Source organism: Megalobrama amblycephala, linkage group LG24, assembly GCF_018812025.1.
Source record: "Megalobrama amblycephala isolate DHTTF-2021 linkage group LG24, ASM1881202v1, whole genome shotgun sequence".
NCBI lineage: Eukaryota > Metazoa > Chordata > Actinopteri > Cypriniformes > Xenocyprididae > Megalobrama > Megalobrama amblycephala.
In genome coordinates this window covers 7,356,376-7,375,000 of record NC_063067.1, presented here as the reverse complement: position 1 = coordinate 7,375,000, position 18,625 = coordinate 7,356,376, and the positions used below count along the sequence as shown (strand labels likewise).

Here is an 18,625-nt window from a genome sequence, read left to right as displayed (position 1 = left end):
AAAGAGATTTGCAACCTACACACATAGTCGCTGAAACTGGGGGTGGGGGGGGAGGGTCATTTTTCTTACTACCCAGTTAACTGGCTGACTTATTGATTTAAAATTACCATCACAGAGAGCTCATACAGTTGTCTACACTTTATTTGGCAACTCCTAAGGCCTCGCTTGATCTCAATAGCTTATGTTTTTCCTTATGAAGCAGGAAATGCGAATTATGCATTCACAATGCTAACATCCACACAGGGATGAAGTGATATGATACTACTATCAGATACAGAGATCATGTTCTTGTATAACCCAGTCTCGGTTTCACCTCATTCTGCTTGGTTATCCAAAATATTGTATACATATTAAAAAAAAAGGTTTTAAAACCCTGGGCCTATAGGTATCATATTAGCAAATACTAGGGCTGCCCTCGACTAAAGATTTTTCTAGTCGACTAGTAGTCGTTCATTTAAGCAATTAGTCGGCTAATCGCACGTTTAATAAACCATATAACTCATAATAATGAGCCTTTAATCGCCTATATATAATACATAGCCTAATTAGCACTCAAACGGACGCATAAAGCTTGCAGCAGCGCAATGTGGAGCCATCCGAGTGTTGGATTATTCCTATCTGTATGACCAAAAATGACAGAGTAGTTTAAGTTAAAGGGTTAGTTCACCCAAAAATTAAAATTCTGTCATTAATTACTCACCCTCATGTCGTTCCACACCCATAAGACCTTCGTTCATCTTCAGAACACAAATTAAGATATTTTTGATAAAATCTGATGGCTCAGTGAGGCCTGCATTGCCAGCAAGACAATTAACACGTTCAATGCCCAGAAAGCTACTAAAGACATATTTAAAACAGTTCATGTGACTAGAGTGGTTCAACCTTAATATTATGAAGCGACGAGAATACTTTTTGTGTGCCAAAACACTGCTTCATGAAGTTTTGAAGCTTTTCGAATCTTTTGTTTTGAATCAGTGCTTCAGAGTACGTATAAAACTGCTAGTCACATGATTTCAGTAAACAAGGCTTCGTTACATCATAAGTGTTTCGAAATTTCAATGCTTCACCACTGGGGGGGGCTGACTTTGCCAGTTTGATACACGCTCTGAACCACTGATTCGAGACAAAAGATTCGTAAAGCTTCAAAGCTTCATGAAGCAGTGTTTTGAAATCGCCCATCACTAGATATTGTTGAATAAAGTTGTTATTTTGTTTTTTTGGTGCACAAAATCGCTTCATAACATTAAGGCTGAACCACTGTAGTCACATGAGCTGTTTTAAATATGTCTTTAGTAGCTTTCTGGGCATCTGAAAGTGTTAGTTATCTTGCTGGCAATGGAGACCTCACTGAGCCATCAGATTTAATCAAAAATATCTTAATTTCTGAAAATGAACGAAGGTCTTACGGACATGGAATGACATGAGGGTGAGTAATTAATGACAGAATTTTCGTTTTTGGGTGAACTAACCCTTTAAATTCAAGTGATCACAGCGGCACCTCCATGTCATGCAGTAAGTGCGCTCTCCACACAAACACTTGGATATGTGCCAAATAATCGCGCACATTTATAGGTTAACATTAGAGCGAGTGGACTTGTAAAGTTGCAAGTTTCAAGTGATAAGCCATGTTTGAGGTTGATGAATGATGAATGATAGACAAATGTTTGGATTTCATGCTGTTAATGATCTGTCCGTCACAGACTGCGTGATTTTGGCACTTCCTGTGGGTTTTTTTTTTTCTTTTTCCTGGCACCTCGGTCGACTAAGCCTCTTATCGTTGACTAACTGTTAGTCGACTATTATGGGGCAGCCCTAGCAATTACCAAATAGAAAGTATCAGTACTCATTCTTTTTCTCTGAAAATGATATTGGTGCACCCAATCGGAATGAATAGATATTTACAGTCAATTTTCCTTCATTGTTTCCCCTTTAAGAAAGAAAAATTGACAAAGGATTCCCTTAAATCTCAAACCTATGTTCCAAAGCACAATAAATAAGACTATGGAAAAACGATTAGCCCCGAGGTTACTGAGGTGGATATAGTTTCATCTATATGATTTTTCAATATCCAGTCATCTCTGATCAATACCCTACAGGGAAGGAGGCACAGATGGGAAGCCATTAAAGTGTAATCCAGTACAATATCTTTTTTGCCTGTCCGTGAAGAGCTCCTGCGTGGACTTGTTCTCTCATTTCCTTGAGCAGTTCCTCAGGGAGTCAGAAAGAACTGAAGTGAACACCAACAGCAAGCAAATGATATTCAATGTCATGATTAAATCACAAAGTCTTTCATCTGGGAAGTTTTCAATAGCATCTGAGATTAAAAGACAAGACAGAAAATCTTTCAGCCTTCAGTCTGAGGGAAAAACAGAACTGAGCACTAGAAGGATAACTGCTAGCAATCAAAATCACCAGGCAAGTGATCAACCGAGATAAGTGATAATGTAATTATGCAAAGAAGCAAAGGGTGAGGAGTCGGTCCTGCTGTATTTTCGTTCATCAGTTAAACAACAATTTGTCTCGGTGCCACACACAAAATCAGCTAAAAGTCATTCTAATGACGAGATGTTCTCCCAAGAAAGCGATTTGCACTCTGCGTTTTCAACTACAGAAATGAAGAGTAAGAATTGTTGTTATTGTGTATTGTTGTGCTCATTAATATCATCTGTGGACACACTTGAAAACTCATTATCAATGCTAATACATTTTTGTTTTGCCCCCCCACCCCCTTCCCCTCCCCCTCCCCTTTTTTTTTTTTTTTTACGGGCACAATTCAGATGGTTAGAAACCAGCTTGCATCTGGCACAGAAGGTGACCTGGAACTTTTAAAAGTTCCTCGGTTGTTACAGCCACCATAAAATCGAAATATAGAGGGGAGAGTCTGCCACGCAAGCCGCATGGAAATAGACGAAAAGATGCAATCCAGCAGAATAATCTCTATATCCTGCAGATCAATAGGTTTGAACATATAAGAAAGACTCACATCAGCATCTGAATAGGCCACTTTGGCAGCAAAGTACAAATTCAGTCTTCGTCTTCCAAAAGCATGGTGCCTCAAAACGCTGCATCATAATGTTGCATTGAATCATTTTAGAGGCCCTTGCTGTGCATGAACAGAAGTGTCCATTATAAACGTCAGTTATTTTTTTTAAAGAAAAGGCCAAAGAAATGGTTTACACTTTAAAAAAAAAAAAAAAGTGCCACTGCCAGCCTTGATAAAAAGCAGAACAGAGAAGTCGGTGCGTAATTATTATTTGACTCTGTTGACGTATCCTTGATGGATTGCAACACAGTGTCGCAGATGGTAATCAAGCACCATCATGTACGGTTTCTCATTTACATATATGCATAGCTTTACCATGAGCAATGGGACAGGTGGGCAGAAGAAAGACGTCAAAAGCGCTTACTGTCTGTCTGTCCGATTGCACGCATCTCTCGCCGCCTTACCCGCTCCAGTCGGCTTTCCGTCTGTCTGTGCATGTATCTCCCCCAAAGCCTTTTGAATTATGAAAGTGTGGTTTGTGATTGGAAAATGACAACATTAATTGCTTGTAAGCAGAGCGCGGAGGCAGAGGGATTTTTGATCATGCGCTGATTGTGATGGGCTATAAATGAATAACACAAGGTGAGTGAGGGTGAATTATTCATAAGCTGGAAGCTCCTTGCCAGTGGAGGACCCTCAGAGCGTTATCTTTTCATCCAATTCAGCCAGCCGTGCCGCCATCATTACCAAGGCAGATTGCTCCAGGCCCGTTATTATAATGGCAGCAGTTATTATCGTTAATGCCACTGTCAGTTATTCGTCGACGGAGTCTACCACTGTGGCAAAAAAAATTATCATCATTATCTGTTTTCAAACTTGTATGCATTGCTTCATTTTGTAGGACAAAAAAGATATTTTGAAAACTGTCTCATTACAAAATACAAGTCAACGTGGTCCAATGTTGTTGGATCCAAACATGTTTCAAAATATCTTGTATTCTGCAAAAGAGAAAAATGCATACAGGTGTGGAATGACATGAGGATGGGTAAATTACAATATTTTTATTTTTGGGTGAGCTATCCCTTTAACAAGGACACAGGTGAAGTAGGATCATCATAAACAACTGATGCAACAGCATTAGTCTCCCTGTTTACTTGAATTTTCTGCCAACTTTCTTTAGAAAAGCACATTTTTTTAATGAACATTTCTTAGTACACCTTGTGTTATTCATTTATAGCCCATCATTTCCTGGGTGAAAATAACTAAATAAATATAAGGTCTCAACCAAACCTGCTTTTGAAAGAGAGACTATGACAGCTGGTCTCTTCTACTGTGATATGTAGTCTGATAGTGATTACTATTCAGCATTTGATGGATGGTAAAATGAATTACTGTCTAGTTTGAATTTTAGAGCTTTGATGTATGTGCTACTAAACGTTTGATCAGAGCAGATATTGCTGTTATAAACTGAAGCGAATATTACGTTTTCTCATTTGGGGCATTTAATAAAAGTTGTCGGTGAAATGTAATAATTCATAACCCACTGGTGTTATGACAAAATACTGCAGATGAGGTGTCATGGCATGAGAATTGTGAAACAATAACTATCACTGAGACTGCATCATAATATATCATAGTACTACATGAGAAGTCAGCACACTTTCTTGATCTTTATCTGCCTCCCTTCCCTTCATCTTCCTTTCTTTCATAATCACCATCTCCATCTTTCTATTTTTATTACTCTCACAAGTCTCTGACTAGCTCCATCAGCCAAAATGTGTCTCCTCTTGTATGTCTGAGTAAAGCTGAATCACCCAGGAACATGCTGCACATATAATAGAAGGGAGGATTTGGGCTGTTCTCTGGGAATAATCCCCTCATTCTGTGCTAGAGTATTGTGTTCAGTGTAGAACTGCCGGCTTGGCTATTTCCTATGAGGGTCTATGTAGAGAGTACGGCTAAGAGTTCTGTTGATTAGCTATGCGCCTGCACGCTAGCCTCTCTTTGGCTGTCCACATTGTTCTGACTCCAGAACAAAGGTCCCAAGAGGACTTGGTCAACAAAGACAGGTCAACTTTACTAAATCAATTATCAATTGAGGAAATGGACACGTGGCAAGAGAGTGACAGGGTGCTAATCCTATGGACTGAGCTAATGATGTGGCTAGGCTAGTTAATCTGACTTGAGAGTAGAGTTTTCCCTGTTACACAACATTGAGATTCTCCATGAACACGGACAAGACATTCCCAACTGCTTTACTGCACCAATGATTTGGAAATAGCATGCATACTATAATGAATTGATTGATTGCTACAACACCAATCAACACTGGAACTGAGTTGAGGGACTTAAGTTACTCAAGTTCATTTGCAAACAAGTCAGGATTAACATCTATAAGAACATCTTGCTTGTTAATATAACAATATAGTAACAATTTATTTCGACTGTCCATTTTAGAGATTCTACTAACATTCTAGTAACTTTGCAACTACATGTCAACCACCAGTCATTAGAGTATTAGTAGACTGTCTTCTTAATATCTCTTTATTGTGATGCTTACTTTGGAAGAACATGCCAACTTATTCTACTAACCATAACCTGTCTACTAATACTCTGAGAGTTAGTTGACATGTATTTGCAAAATTACTTATAGTTAGTAGAAATGTCTAAAGTGGACTATTGAAATAAAGTGTAACAAACAATATAGTTCGTAAGTGTGACTTACTGAGTTGATGCAGTTCAGTTCCTTGTTGAGGAGCCAGGGCAGGGACAGTTTACCTTCACCCCGGTAGCAGGATTGGATCCTCTCCTTAATCTTTTCCTTGATTTTACGCAGTGTGAACAGGCACAGGGCAGATTCTTTTGGTGGCTTCGCCCGGTTCTTTTGGCCCTGAGCAAAAACAATAAACAGCACCTCTTCCTGTTCAGAAATACCCAACGATCGTGCCAGCCTGGCACCAGGCCGACTGAGGTAGGCGTCTTGAACCAATCGGTATTCCACACCATCCTTGGTACAGCCAATAGGAAACTCCACGTAGGAGTAGAACTTGGGGTCATCCACACAGAGGCGGACAATCTTGGAGGTGAAGAATTGTTCACCGCTGGCATCCGGCGAGGTGAGCTGGGTGTCCAGTTGGAGAGTTAGGTAGTAGATGAACTGCTCACTGCTGAAGCCATAGACGTAGTAGATATCAAAGGTAGGGAACTTGGAAAGGGTGTCAGATGGAATCTTGAGCTGTGATGAGACAAACTCATCCTGGTAGACAAAGCTGAACATATCAGCATTCTCCTCATTAGCCATCAGCTTACGACTGGAGAGAGTCGGGAAGTACTCTGATTTTCCTTCGATGGGTGTACCTACAAACAATTTACCACTGTCTTCACCTTGGGTTCCACTAATAACCACTCCTGACATAGTGCCAGCCTCGGACACACTGGAAAGGTAGTGCTCCTTGCGGTGATGCGGCTCACCCAGTTTGAAGAGGTCATCCAGTCTGAGGAACTGGCATATACCCTGTGAGGTGCTTCCACATGCAATGAGCCTATTCTGCCCTGAATCTAGAAGCAGCAGCTTGTTGACATTGTTAGTCTGTGACAGCTCATGAGGGCAAGACTGAACCCCAGGTGGTGGGTAACATTTCTCATTATCCACCACAGGACCAGTAACATGGCTTCGGAGCTTGGTCAGGTTGCTGGAGAGCTTGTAGATCCAATTGACAGCACCGACGTAGACTTCACCCGTTTTGTTATGGACGACCAAATGCGTAAGCCCTCCCTCTGGTGGGGTGAAGGTTCGTAAGGAAGAGAGGTTAACCTCGAGCCCCCCATGTAGAGGGAGGAACGAGAGGAAGAAAAGGAGGAGGAAAGCCTCACAAATAGAGGCGGGAAGGGGCCTCCTCCCATACGGCAGCATTTTTAATATCTTTCAGAGAGGAAGCGGTAGGGCAGGTGATCCGTTCACCTTTCTGATCCTGGGCCCGGAAAAAACCTGGACAGCGTCTGTCAGTCTACAGTGAGGAGAGCAACTTATTGACCCAGTGTCCTCTTTGCTCTCTCGGCACGGAGCTGTCGTCTACACCATCATCTGCAGCGCCATGGCCGCTAGCCCTGCAAGGGTAGAAAAACACATCATGAGTGTTGGAGAAAAACAGAATAGAACATTGTCTATTGATTTGACTAGAGTTTAAAAGTTCTGCCTGCCCAAGAGGAAAGGAACCCATAATACATAAACATAAATATCTTACAGTGAGGCCCTGGGTGGAATCCTATACAACATTTAATGAGTGTGTCAAGCTTGCAGACAGCAGTGCACTCCACAAATTCCACACTGAGAACTCGTCTGATAGACCTGCTGTGCCCTTAAATATTTCACACAGTCTGTGCCAACTCAGCTGGCACAAAAAGGGAAGCAAAAGAGCGAGAATAGAGCAGGAGAGAGTAGAGGAGATGAGGAATGAGGAAAGAGTGAGTGATGCCATAACTGTAGACTGGTTTACCAATTCACCTTGAAGAATGCCATAAGCTCAGAAGCGTCAGCAATAAACGCTCTCATTTCCTCACGCTTGCTCAGAGAAGCCATTCAAGTTGACCCCGCATAAAACAAAAGCACTTTCCTTGAACTGCGGGAAAGCATTGAGATTTTAAAATACCACAGTACAGACAACACGCCCTCTTGGCTCGACCACAGGGCTGCGGAAAGTGAGACAATCCATCAAATTTGTTCTAATTGAAAGTCTAATGACATTCATGTGATCATGGGTGATGAAGAGGAGCTTGGGGTGTCCAGCTACATCCTCAGAGTGCAAAACCACTTAAACAAGGGCAATCTCAGGCCTCTCATCTAGCCAGCAGCAGGGACTGTCTGCTGCTGTGACCTTCTCCAGTGTTCAAAACAGAAGCATCATTGTATCTCAGATGACATTTATCTCACTTCACAAGACTATTGAGCGAGGAGACTGCCTCTGGGTCTCATTCACCGCTCAATGCTGTGAGCCATACTGTGGGCTGACTGTCATGCGCAAGGCTACAAAACAACTGTGCAAGAGAGCAGACACACATGCTGGCAAAAACTCATACATCAGTACACATCATATACTCTTCAATTCCAGTCCTTGAGGGCCAGTGTCCTGCAGGCTTTACTATCAATCCCAATTTAACCTACCCGTCTGATTTGCAAGTAATTCTGAACACTTTGATTAACTTGTTCAGGTATGATTTTTTTATGGTTAGAGCTAAACTCAGAAGGACACTGGCCCCACCAGGACTGGAGTTTAAGAGCCCTGCTGTAGGACAATACGATACACATCACAATTTGCAGCATGGGGGGAAAACGTATTCAAACAATTTTATTGATTATTTGGAAAAAGACAACAGTTTTTAGGTGTCACATTTTATTAAAAAGTATTTTAATTAAAATCGATCAATTACTGTAATGAGGTATCAATGAACATTTTAGTAATTTTGTTGACAACACTGGTCACAATACTGTACTGATATAAGGGATGGACAATATGACCAAATTCTCATTTCACGATATGAAAACTTTTATTTCACGATAACAATATATATCATGATATAGTATATGTCATGATATGTTTTTACACGATTTATCGCACGATTCAAAAAATAACACTGAAACGTGGTTATCGCTTAAACAGCTTGTCAATGAAGTATGGCTCAAAATGCTAATCCATCTGCAAGTTTGAGTCGTTTATAACATACATTTGAAAAAGCAACACGTGTCAAAATTCTTTCCAGACATGAGAAGCATTTATTAACATCTTGTCCAACAAAAGACAATATTTAATATGTTTTTACTCCAAACTCACTCAAACGACTGTTAAGCATCCTTCTGAGAGATGATGTAGCTTCTTACACAGAATAAGGCAGTCGTGAGTTTTATTAGACATGTTTAATCAATCAAAACGTTTCAATCTTCTGTTTATTCAGCTACAGCGATATGACGCGTGTTATCTTCTGTGGCAGGGCATATTTGGAGTTTCTGCGCAAGAGCGCCCTCTGGCTTTCAGATGGAGAAGCATTTACTACTGATCACAGAGCCGTACAGCTCTGACAAGCTGCGCATAAAATAATTGCAGCCTGCGATAAATCGTGTAGTCCTATTACTTTGTTATTTTATCTAATTTCTGTTATTAAAAATAAGGAAAATTAAGCTAATTACAAACAATAGGACAAATACAATATAACAAAAATATGAATTAAATTAGGTTTTTCACGTTTATTTAACATGAAGTTAGAATAAGTACAGAAATTTAATAAAATGTAAAAATAAAATATTACATAGTCTACACTGTATGAAATATAAATTTATTCTTATTAAAAGCTAAAAAAAGTTATTCAGTCAAGAGCAGTAAGTTATATTCTCTTTTGTTTGATTCACATTAATGACACAGTGCAGCAGGTTATTAGGCTGCTGTCACTTTAAGAGCAAATGCACAGATTCATTAATCTGATATACATCCAGTTTATACCCAACTGTTTATTTTACTTGAGACATAGCCGACTGCGTTTACATGAATACTCCAAACAATGGGCATTTTGACATAACTGCATATGTTTTCGACCATTCAAGTGCAATAAGACGTGAAAGAGAACTGAATTCGCGATTGCATGCTGAAAGACTGCTTATTGTGTTTAACACTTAACATCGAGTACGTCCCAAATTTGCGATGGCCTTTTGAGAGAAGCAGCTTCTGTGTGTGCACTTTGACAGTGTGCCAATCAGCACAAGCGCCGCACTGTGTTCCTTTTCAGGATATATTGCTCTTGCATGTCCCGCTCTTTATAATCTCATTCATGCATTTAATCACTCTGAAGTGTCAATAGTGCTATATATTTGCATACCACGATAGCGCCATGTCCTACTGTTTGAGCTACAGGAATGCATTTTTACTTTGAAATTGTTGGGGGGAAAAAAGAGAGAGAGATTCAGAGTAAGTCTGTGAGAGTTTAAGGTATCAATGGATTTTACAAATATATGAAATATTGGAAGAAGAAAAAAAGAAAAAAAATCAGCACAGCACGCACTGAAACAATTTTGAAACAGTAATTGGAGGCACTCAAAAACAATGTTTTCTAAACAACTCCGATTTTCAGCTATTTTTAGTTTATACCGCTTCACTGTATTTGCTGTGCAATGTAGTGTGCTGACAGGGGTCCAAATTTCTCTCCTCTGTATTGATCATCACAGCTGAGCTCTTCTCAGCTCAACTGACTCAGAGTCAGCACTCCTTGGTGCTTTTTGGCTATGTGATACAGGGACACTGTCAAAGCTAATTCCCAGCAGTAAAAAACACAGAAAAATTGCCTATAAATAACCAAGTAACTAACTAAATAACTCCACAACACACTTAAAATTGAATTTAGCAATGCTGCACCTGACCCATTATCGACTATAAAAAACAAAGCTGTCAGAGTTTTGACTTATCTGGGACAAAGATATGCTAATGAGGTGGCAGAAGCTGCTTAAATGCAGATCCAAGTGTCCACTTATTTTAACTCAGAAAATGAAACAAAAAAAAGAGAGAGAGAAACTATAATAAACTAAAAATTCAGCAAAATATATACTGTATGTGCTGCAATTTATAATACTGCACCACAATGCTATTTGCGTGGGATAGAGCAATTAGGGTATCCACCCACTTGCTCCAAAAAGGCCCACACCAAGGATAAAGGTGAAATTGGATGAATCAATTTGAGGTGGTATGGGAGTTGCATGGCACCTTCAGGATAGCGAAACCTGCCTGGCTCAGAAAATGGCTGGCGGGACCAAGGTATCCACGGTGATTTATTGCTTGTGGCACATAAATTACAGCACAAGCCATGAAAACGGCACCTCATACTTAAGCAAATTTATACAGAGTGCCTCTTTAACATGGAGGTCACATCGCTGAGCATTGTGGGGTAGAAGGCAGGACTCAGTGATGGCCACAACTAAACCACCCAGAGAGGCTCTGCATGGCAGGATCTGCTTTCTATTACAAGCACGCAGACACACTCACATACATCAATACATAGAGGCCTTAATCCACATACACGCAAACACACAGTCTGGGCTTTCTTTATTATTCTGCTTCTGTCTTTATGTCTGTCTGTCTTGAAATCTTTATTCTGTCTGTCTTCCATTCTTTCTGTTTGTCATTCATAAATTCTGCCTCTCTGCATCTCTTTTCTTGTCCATCCTTTCTCTCTTTCAGTCTTTCCTCCTACCTACAATTAATTACCACCACTATTATCAGGTGTCTAAACATGAAAACAGATTTGGGACTGCATAATAAATGGAAATCCATAATAAATCCAATTTACGTAATCAAATTAAGATGTCAGATTAGAGTAATAAAATTAATGCACAAAACAAAAATGTGTACAGGACAAATATTTGAATATTATTACTGTTAAGCTATGCATATCAAAAACCAAACCACTGGAAGACTACATTTGCGTGTGCAATAGAAAGAAAATGCTACATATTTGCAATGGTATTAGACAAACTGTAGAACAACACCACTGGTATGCTTTGATATAAGTCGAGATATTAAAACCAGACAGCCTCGATTTAGCCTACAATTTAAAAAAGCAATAATAACCTCAATCCAGCAAGACCTCCAATGAAAGTGATATTTTAACAAAGCTACACTGTGACTGTGATCGCGGGGGGGGGGGTGATGGAGGAAACAATGACTTGTTGACAGCGGGAAATGATTTGCAAAACAGAGTCTTGGAACGACATGTCATCTCATTCAGCTAAAAAGATGATATAGCAACGCAAGTTTTGTTTCAGTCTAGGTGGCCAATTTTCAGTGTGAATGCTGCACATTCACAGATTGTGCGAGTGTTATGAGGATGACGATTTAGAGGGACACAGCGGGCCGTAAGTGCGCGACTGGCTGTGGAAATAATTCCTTCATGCCAGAGAGGAGAAATAAAGAGCTGACGGCAACAATGGTGGTTAAAAGGCGACAAGGACTGCAATTTCTGCAGTTCCTTAGCTTAGCCTAATGTACACATATATTAAAAGGCAAAAACAGCCAAATAGCAACTGTTCCAGTGAGAGATGATGTCAAGAAACTGCATTTGCAATAGATTTAACAAGTGAGGCAGAATATTTAGCAGGAAAAAACGTAGAACAGAGACCTGATTTATGAAACATTCTTAAGAATACAATTCCTCTTAACTGTTATTTTTTTAAGAATAAACTTTAAAAAAAAATGTATTATAAAAAACATTTCTTTAGATTAATTGTAAAAAAAAAGATAAGAAAATTCTTAAGACAAAAAGAAGAATTTGAATTCCTCATAAGAATGTTCTTAAATAATTAACCTCCAACTTGTCTTAAATCCCCAAAGGTATAGATGTATAGTGATTTTTTTTTTTCCCCTTTCAGTATTAAGCTTAAGTATTACAACATAACACTAGTTTAGACAGATGGACAGTTATACAGACAGACAGACAGATGGACAGACAGACAGACAGATATACAGACAGACAGACAGACAGACGGACAGATATACAGACAGACAGACAGACGAACAGATATACAGACAGACAGACACAAAGACAGATATACAGATGGACAGACAGACAGACGGACGGACAGACAGACAGACAGACGGACAGATATACAGACAGACAGACAGATATACAGACGGACAGATATACAGACAGACAGACAGATATACAGACAGACAGACACAAAGACAGATATACAGACAGACAGATATACAGACAGATATACAGACAGACAGACGGACAGATATACATACAGACAGACAGACGGACCGATATACAGACAGACAGACAGATATACAGACAGACGGACAGACAGACAGATATACAGACAGACAGACAGACACAAAGACAGATATACAGACAGACAGACAGACAGATATACAGACAGACAGACAGACAGATATACAGACAGACAGACAGACAGACAGACGGACAGATATACAGACAGACAGATAGATATACAGACAGACAGACAGACAGACGGACAGATATACAGACAGACAGACAGATATACAGACAGACAGACAGATATACAGACAGACGGACAGACAGACAGATATACAGACAGACAGACAGACAGACGGAGAGACAGACAGACAGACAGACAGACAGACAGATAGATAGAGAGACATTACTTGTGATGTGCACAAGTACTCTGAAGTGAAACCAATGACAACTAACATACTACAACTTGACGATGGCGTCAGCTAACACGACATTAAAAAGTTACCATAGTACCTGTAATAGTGAGTTAATACATATAATAATACAAACCAACACATTCTCACCTGTAAAAATTTTTTTGTAATTAAATTTAAAATTAATTTTAAATTAAATTAAACCTAAATTTTTTTAGGAATTTAAGGGGCTGTTTACACGACACCGTTTTCAACTAAAAACAGAACACTTATGCGTTTTGGCCATCAATTTACACGACAAAGGCGTTGTGGTGGCCTGAAAAAGCAAACTTTTGAAAAAGGGTTTCAAAGTGCAAGTTTTTAAAAAATTATACTGTTGCCCTCTCCATATAAACTACAAAAATGTGAATGTGTGAAAACGCTGCACATTTATTTCAATGTGGAAGTAAAGTATTTTCTGTGAATGTGCGAAACCTGCCATTTCTTAGCCACTATAGGGAATAATGAGAAGAATATCAAAGTGCAGTGAACTGTAAAAATAAGGTGGATAGGCATGCGCGTTTGGTGCGAGTGCTCTGTAAAAAATGCATATACAGATATACATGTGCAGGCATGCAAGTCTTTCTTTACAAAGCGACATCAGCTACTTGTCTGGCATGCGTAATACAGCGTTTTTAGTCATTTTTGCGGATCCGTGTGAACGGGGATAGTTTTGATTACTTTGTCATCTGTACAAAGAAAAAACTTTTCTGTTTTTAGTACATCATTGTCATGTAAACTAAATCTTGGCGGTTTCACAACCAGATTATGCGCAACACGCTGACCGTTCCAAGATGGGGGAGCGCCGACGTGTCTGAAGCAGTCAAATGTGGCATCTACATACACGTTTTAACCTTTGAGGCTAACGTTAGCTACTGTTAATGGATATTAAAATGAACAGTCAAATTTCTGACACTAAAAAGAACAGACAATATCCATTAGTTCATATCCGGTTCCACATGAGATCACGTAAAGTGCTCCCTCTGGCATGGAATTCCTAATATCTTGTAGTGTGTGATGCGCCACAATTTTCTGTAAAGATTCTCTTTATGTGCATGATGCTACCAGATATCATAATCGGTTAGGACTTAAAAAGTCCTGTAGTCTGAGCCTGGCTTAAAGAGTGTTTTTTTTTTTTTTTTTAAATCTGACTTCTGGGGCCAACTGCATAAACAGCTAAGACTAGTCTTACAAGTTAGTCATCATATTGTTTTCTTTAAGATTGTGCCTCTATTCTTTTTTGAGTCAGTTACATAAAAACGATAGCAAAAAGTAAGAGTGACTGCCCCTTGACTAAATGCTAGTGGGTCATACTAGATCTTAAGACACTGTCTTAACATAATGGCTATGTTTATACAATTGGCCTTTGAACACCCTAACAACCACGTAGCAACATGCTAAGAACAACTCTGAATGTTTTAGTAGCCGAATAGCAATGCTCTGGCAACAACCTAGAAGATTTTTGTAAAGCTAAACACCACTTATTTATACTTTTAATAACATATAATTCTGTTGTTATTTAATAAAGATCAGCTAATGAACCATGGCGAATAAGACAAAAACGATGCATCCCCAACATGAGATGGCTTATGCACAACATCTAGAACACAAAACAAAACATTTGCTCTGCTTCTCACTGATTGCTAATTGCTAATCTAATTCCTGTATAAATGACCACAGAAAGTTGCACTCCGCCTCCATTCAGGTCTTTTAACTCTACACCATTCTCTCTCATGCTGAGGGTGGATATTGTTTGGGTTTGACTAATGGCCGTGCAGCAGGGAGGGCCCGGTGTCTGCAGGAGTAGAGGACACTGAGGAGGTGATTGTGCAGCGGCCTGTTGCACTGTGGATGTGCCAAAATCAGAGAACACTGTCCTCCTTTTATAGCGTCACTCCTTAGCGTGTGACCCACTGACACCATGACAGCTGTCCCCTCCCTCGCCCCCCAAACCACCAACAACTTCGCACAGCGGGTTAAACAGCACCCTAATATAAACAGGTGCATTTTGGGAAGAAAAAAAACAGTGGTACTAGATTTACATTGCACATTATAACAGTGGTTTTACAGCTGGTTCAACTTCACGACCCAGATATTTACAACCAGACCTTGACAATAACTTTTTTCCTCACCAGCCACTGTGGCTAGTGGTTTTCCAAAGTTACTATCCACTCAGCATTTTCACTGGCCAAAACTTTGACATTGATACCATTAGGGAAAAACTGCCATAAAGATATCTCATAATATGGCAGCAGGTATATTAGGCTGCTGTCACTTTAAGAGCTGATGCATGCGTTTTCTTTCTCAACAGTTTACGTTCACTTAAAACATAACTGACTGTGTTTACATGAATACTCGCCAAGACAGACATTATCTTGAGTGTATTTGACTGTTTAAGCACAATAAGCAGTGAAAAAGAACTAAATTTAGTACTGAGAGGCGGCTTTATGTGCGCGCACTTTGAGTGCGAGCACAAAATCTGCGGGAATTAGTAAAATTTTGCGCAACGCACAATCCCACGCCGAAATTCAAGCCCTGTAACACTAACAATATTCATCCAGAGCAAATGAGTTTCAGATATTTCAGTATCATATCGAAAAACCAATATTTTTGAGAAGTCTACACTGCACATAGTTTATTATTTCAGACGCCTTTTTAAAAGACTGCAACTGAAAAAATTATATATTATGTATAAATTTGGCCAGTGTTAATGTCAAGCCCTGTTTACAACCCAACACAGTAGCAAATTGTTTATCGGACTAAATAAAAAAAGTCCTTAATCAAACATTGACATGTTTTAATATTACCATGAACCGCATAAACATGACATAAGATAATTTAGTATAATAAAATATATTTTTTTAATAAATTTACTTCATTAAATCACATTGTGGCCAGCACAAATCATGTTTGTCCTCATTGTCCAAGTGCATTATGGGTTACATTTGTTTCGTTCATGGAGCATGTGGCATCTCACAAACACATATTCATGTTGGCAGATGTCTAATTTGGCCATTTTCTACTAAGTGGCAATCAAATTTGTGCCAAAAAAAAAAACTTTAGTTTTTGATTGGACGCATGGACTCCGAGGTCAACAGCAGAAGAAGTGGGAAGTGTTTTCACTTATTTTTTTATTGTCAAACTCAACATGCTATACCATTTCAGAAATGAATCATGTCCTTTGAATAAACAGTGTGGGATGAGTTATGAGTTTAAGACTTAGGTTTAAGAGTTTAAAAAAACGAAGTATGAGTAATAATAATGGCCTTAGCAAGCACCACTAACTCTAAAGACACACAATGTACAATGATGTGCAGCTAAACATATGCTTCCTAATATCCCAAAACTGCTGTGTTATTATATGGACTAAAGACTAGTGCGGTACAGACTTATCTTCAATCAGAAAGGAAGAAATCCAGGCTCATAAGGTCACAGTGGGCATAAACTGTGAGCTATGAGAAAAGACACGACACTCCAAGGAAAAAGCCATCAAGTCTAATCACTGGATCTTTTCACGTTGCTGTAAATGTTGCTACTGCAGCAGTTTGGACGAATGTGCTTATGTTAGTCCTGCCTCAGATGACACAACTGTGACCAACCTTATGCAAACTCACACTACAAGACAGCTAGTCATGGCAGATTAACACATGCTGTAATGATATCAATATTAATGTAAGAAAACATATGGTCAGTATGACTGTGGTGAAGTCATCCATATTTACTACACAAACATGCTTCATACAACCATGTAGGGATCCTGCACTTTGGTATCTTCAAGTTGACACTAAAATAAAATGAAAAAAAAAACTAAATAAAATATATATATATATATATATATATATATATATATATATATATATATATATATATATATATATATATATATATATATATATAATATATAAATAAATATATATATAAATAAAAATCCAAATGTAAAGTAAAAAATAAAATAAAAATACAAAAAGAAAGGTTAAATAAAGTAAAATAAAAAGTAAAAAAAAATAATAATAATATAAAGTATGAGTACTAGCACTGTCTGAGTGACAGAAAGCCAATATGTATCAAAAACTGGCCGATATATATATTTACACACACAATGACTGATGCCAATCCGTAGTGTCTGTAAGTGTATTATGTGTAAAAGTATACACTATTTGATATTTATGCCAATTTATTAATCTAAATAATAATAACTAATAAATTATATTAAAACAAAGGGTATTTGTTAATGGGATAGTTCACCCAAAAATTAAACTTCTGCCATCATTTACTCACCATCATGTCGTTCCAAACCTGTAAGACTTTTGTTCATCTTCAGTACATAAACGAAGATATTTTCAATGAAATCATAGATATTTTTGTCCCACTGAAAGTCCTTGCAACTACCACTTTGATGCTTCAAAATGTTTGAAAAAGATCGTAAAAGTAATCCATATCCAGTTTAGTCCAATTTTTCTGAAGAGACACGATCCCTTTATATGATGAATAGATTTAATTTTAAGTTTTTTAAATTTCTTTTATTCGCATATAAACATTGCTCAGCGAACAAACAGAAGCTCAACGAACTTGCTTGATGCGCGAGAACAAACCTCATTGGTTCTTGCAGAAGCTCAAACATGCTGCGTAACACACAAGAATGAACCTCATTGGTTCTCACATGTCAAGCAAACATGCTTGAGCTTCCGTTTACCACAACTGATGTGTGAGTTGATGAATGTTTATATGTGAATTCAATTCAAATTCAATTAAAGGGGTAGAAAATTGTCTTTGAAGCATCAAAGTGGTAATTGTGTAGCTGTCTATGGAGGGACAGAAAGCTCTCAGATTTCATTAAAGATATTTTCATTTGTGTTCTGAAGATGAACAAAAGTCTTATGGGTGTGGAACGACATGAGGGTGAGTAAATGATGACAATTTTCATTTTTGGGTGAACGAACCCTTTAATATATTCATATTAATAGTCAACTTTTAAAGGAATGTGCTCGACAGCATTGTAGTTTCTGCTGTGGTATTAAAAACCATGTATTGTGACCACATAAGCATATTTTCACATAGAGGATGTGTATAAATGTGCAAATGAACGCAGAACTGTAAGGAATACACAATCACAGTGTTTCCAATTGCAACACCCACAAACAACAAGCGCAGATCAAACGGACACAACCCGTTCCATCTCTGGTTATGTTAATAGATCCACGTCCATTACCACACCTCAGTGTCTGGGCTACAGCTCCCACAGAGCCAATAAAAGCACGCAAACACTGCTGACTCAAAGTTCAGCCATCAATAAAATGCTTTCTCCCTCCTGGGAAGCGTTCGGTTATTTCCTTCAGCCCGTCGCAGAAGTACGACCGCTGCATCTTATCCTCTTTCATTAGCTCACTCTCATCTGTTGTGCAATCGACTTTATTATGATAAACACGGCTGCAAATCA

The 18,625-nt window shown here is 38.7% G+C and overlaps 1 protein-coding gene across 1 annotated transcript in view; it reads right to left on the bottom strand.

Annotated features, from left to right (window-relative positions):
* The window catches only part of plxna1a (plexin A1a), a 260,833-nt gene that overhangs the window by 220,025 nt on the left and 22,183 nt on the right, over positions 1–18,625 (bottom strand). Inside the window, 1 exon segment of the mRNA XM_048179014.1 lies at positions 5,709–7,090. Coding sequence (XP_048034971.1) covers positions 5,709–6,896 — 1,188 coding nt within the window. The 5' untranslated portion in view covers positions 6,897–7,090.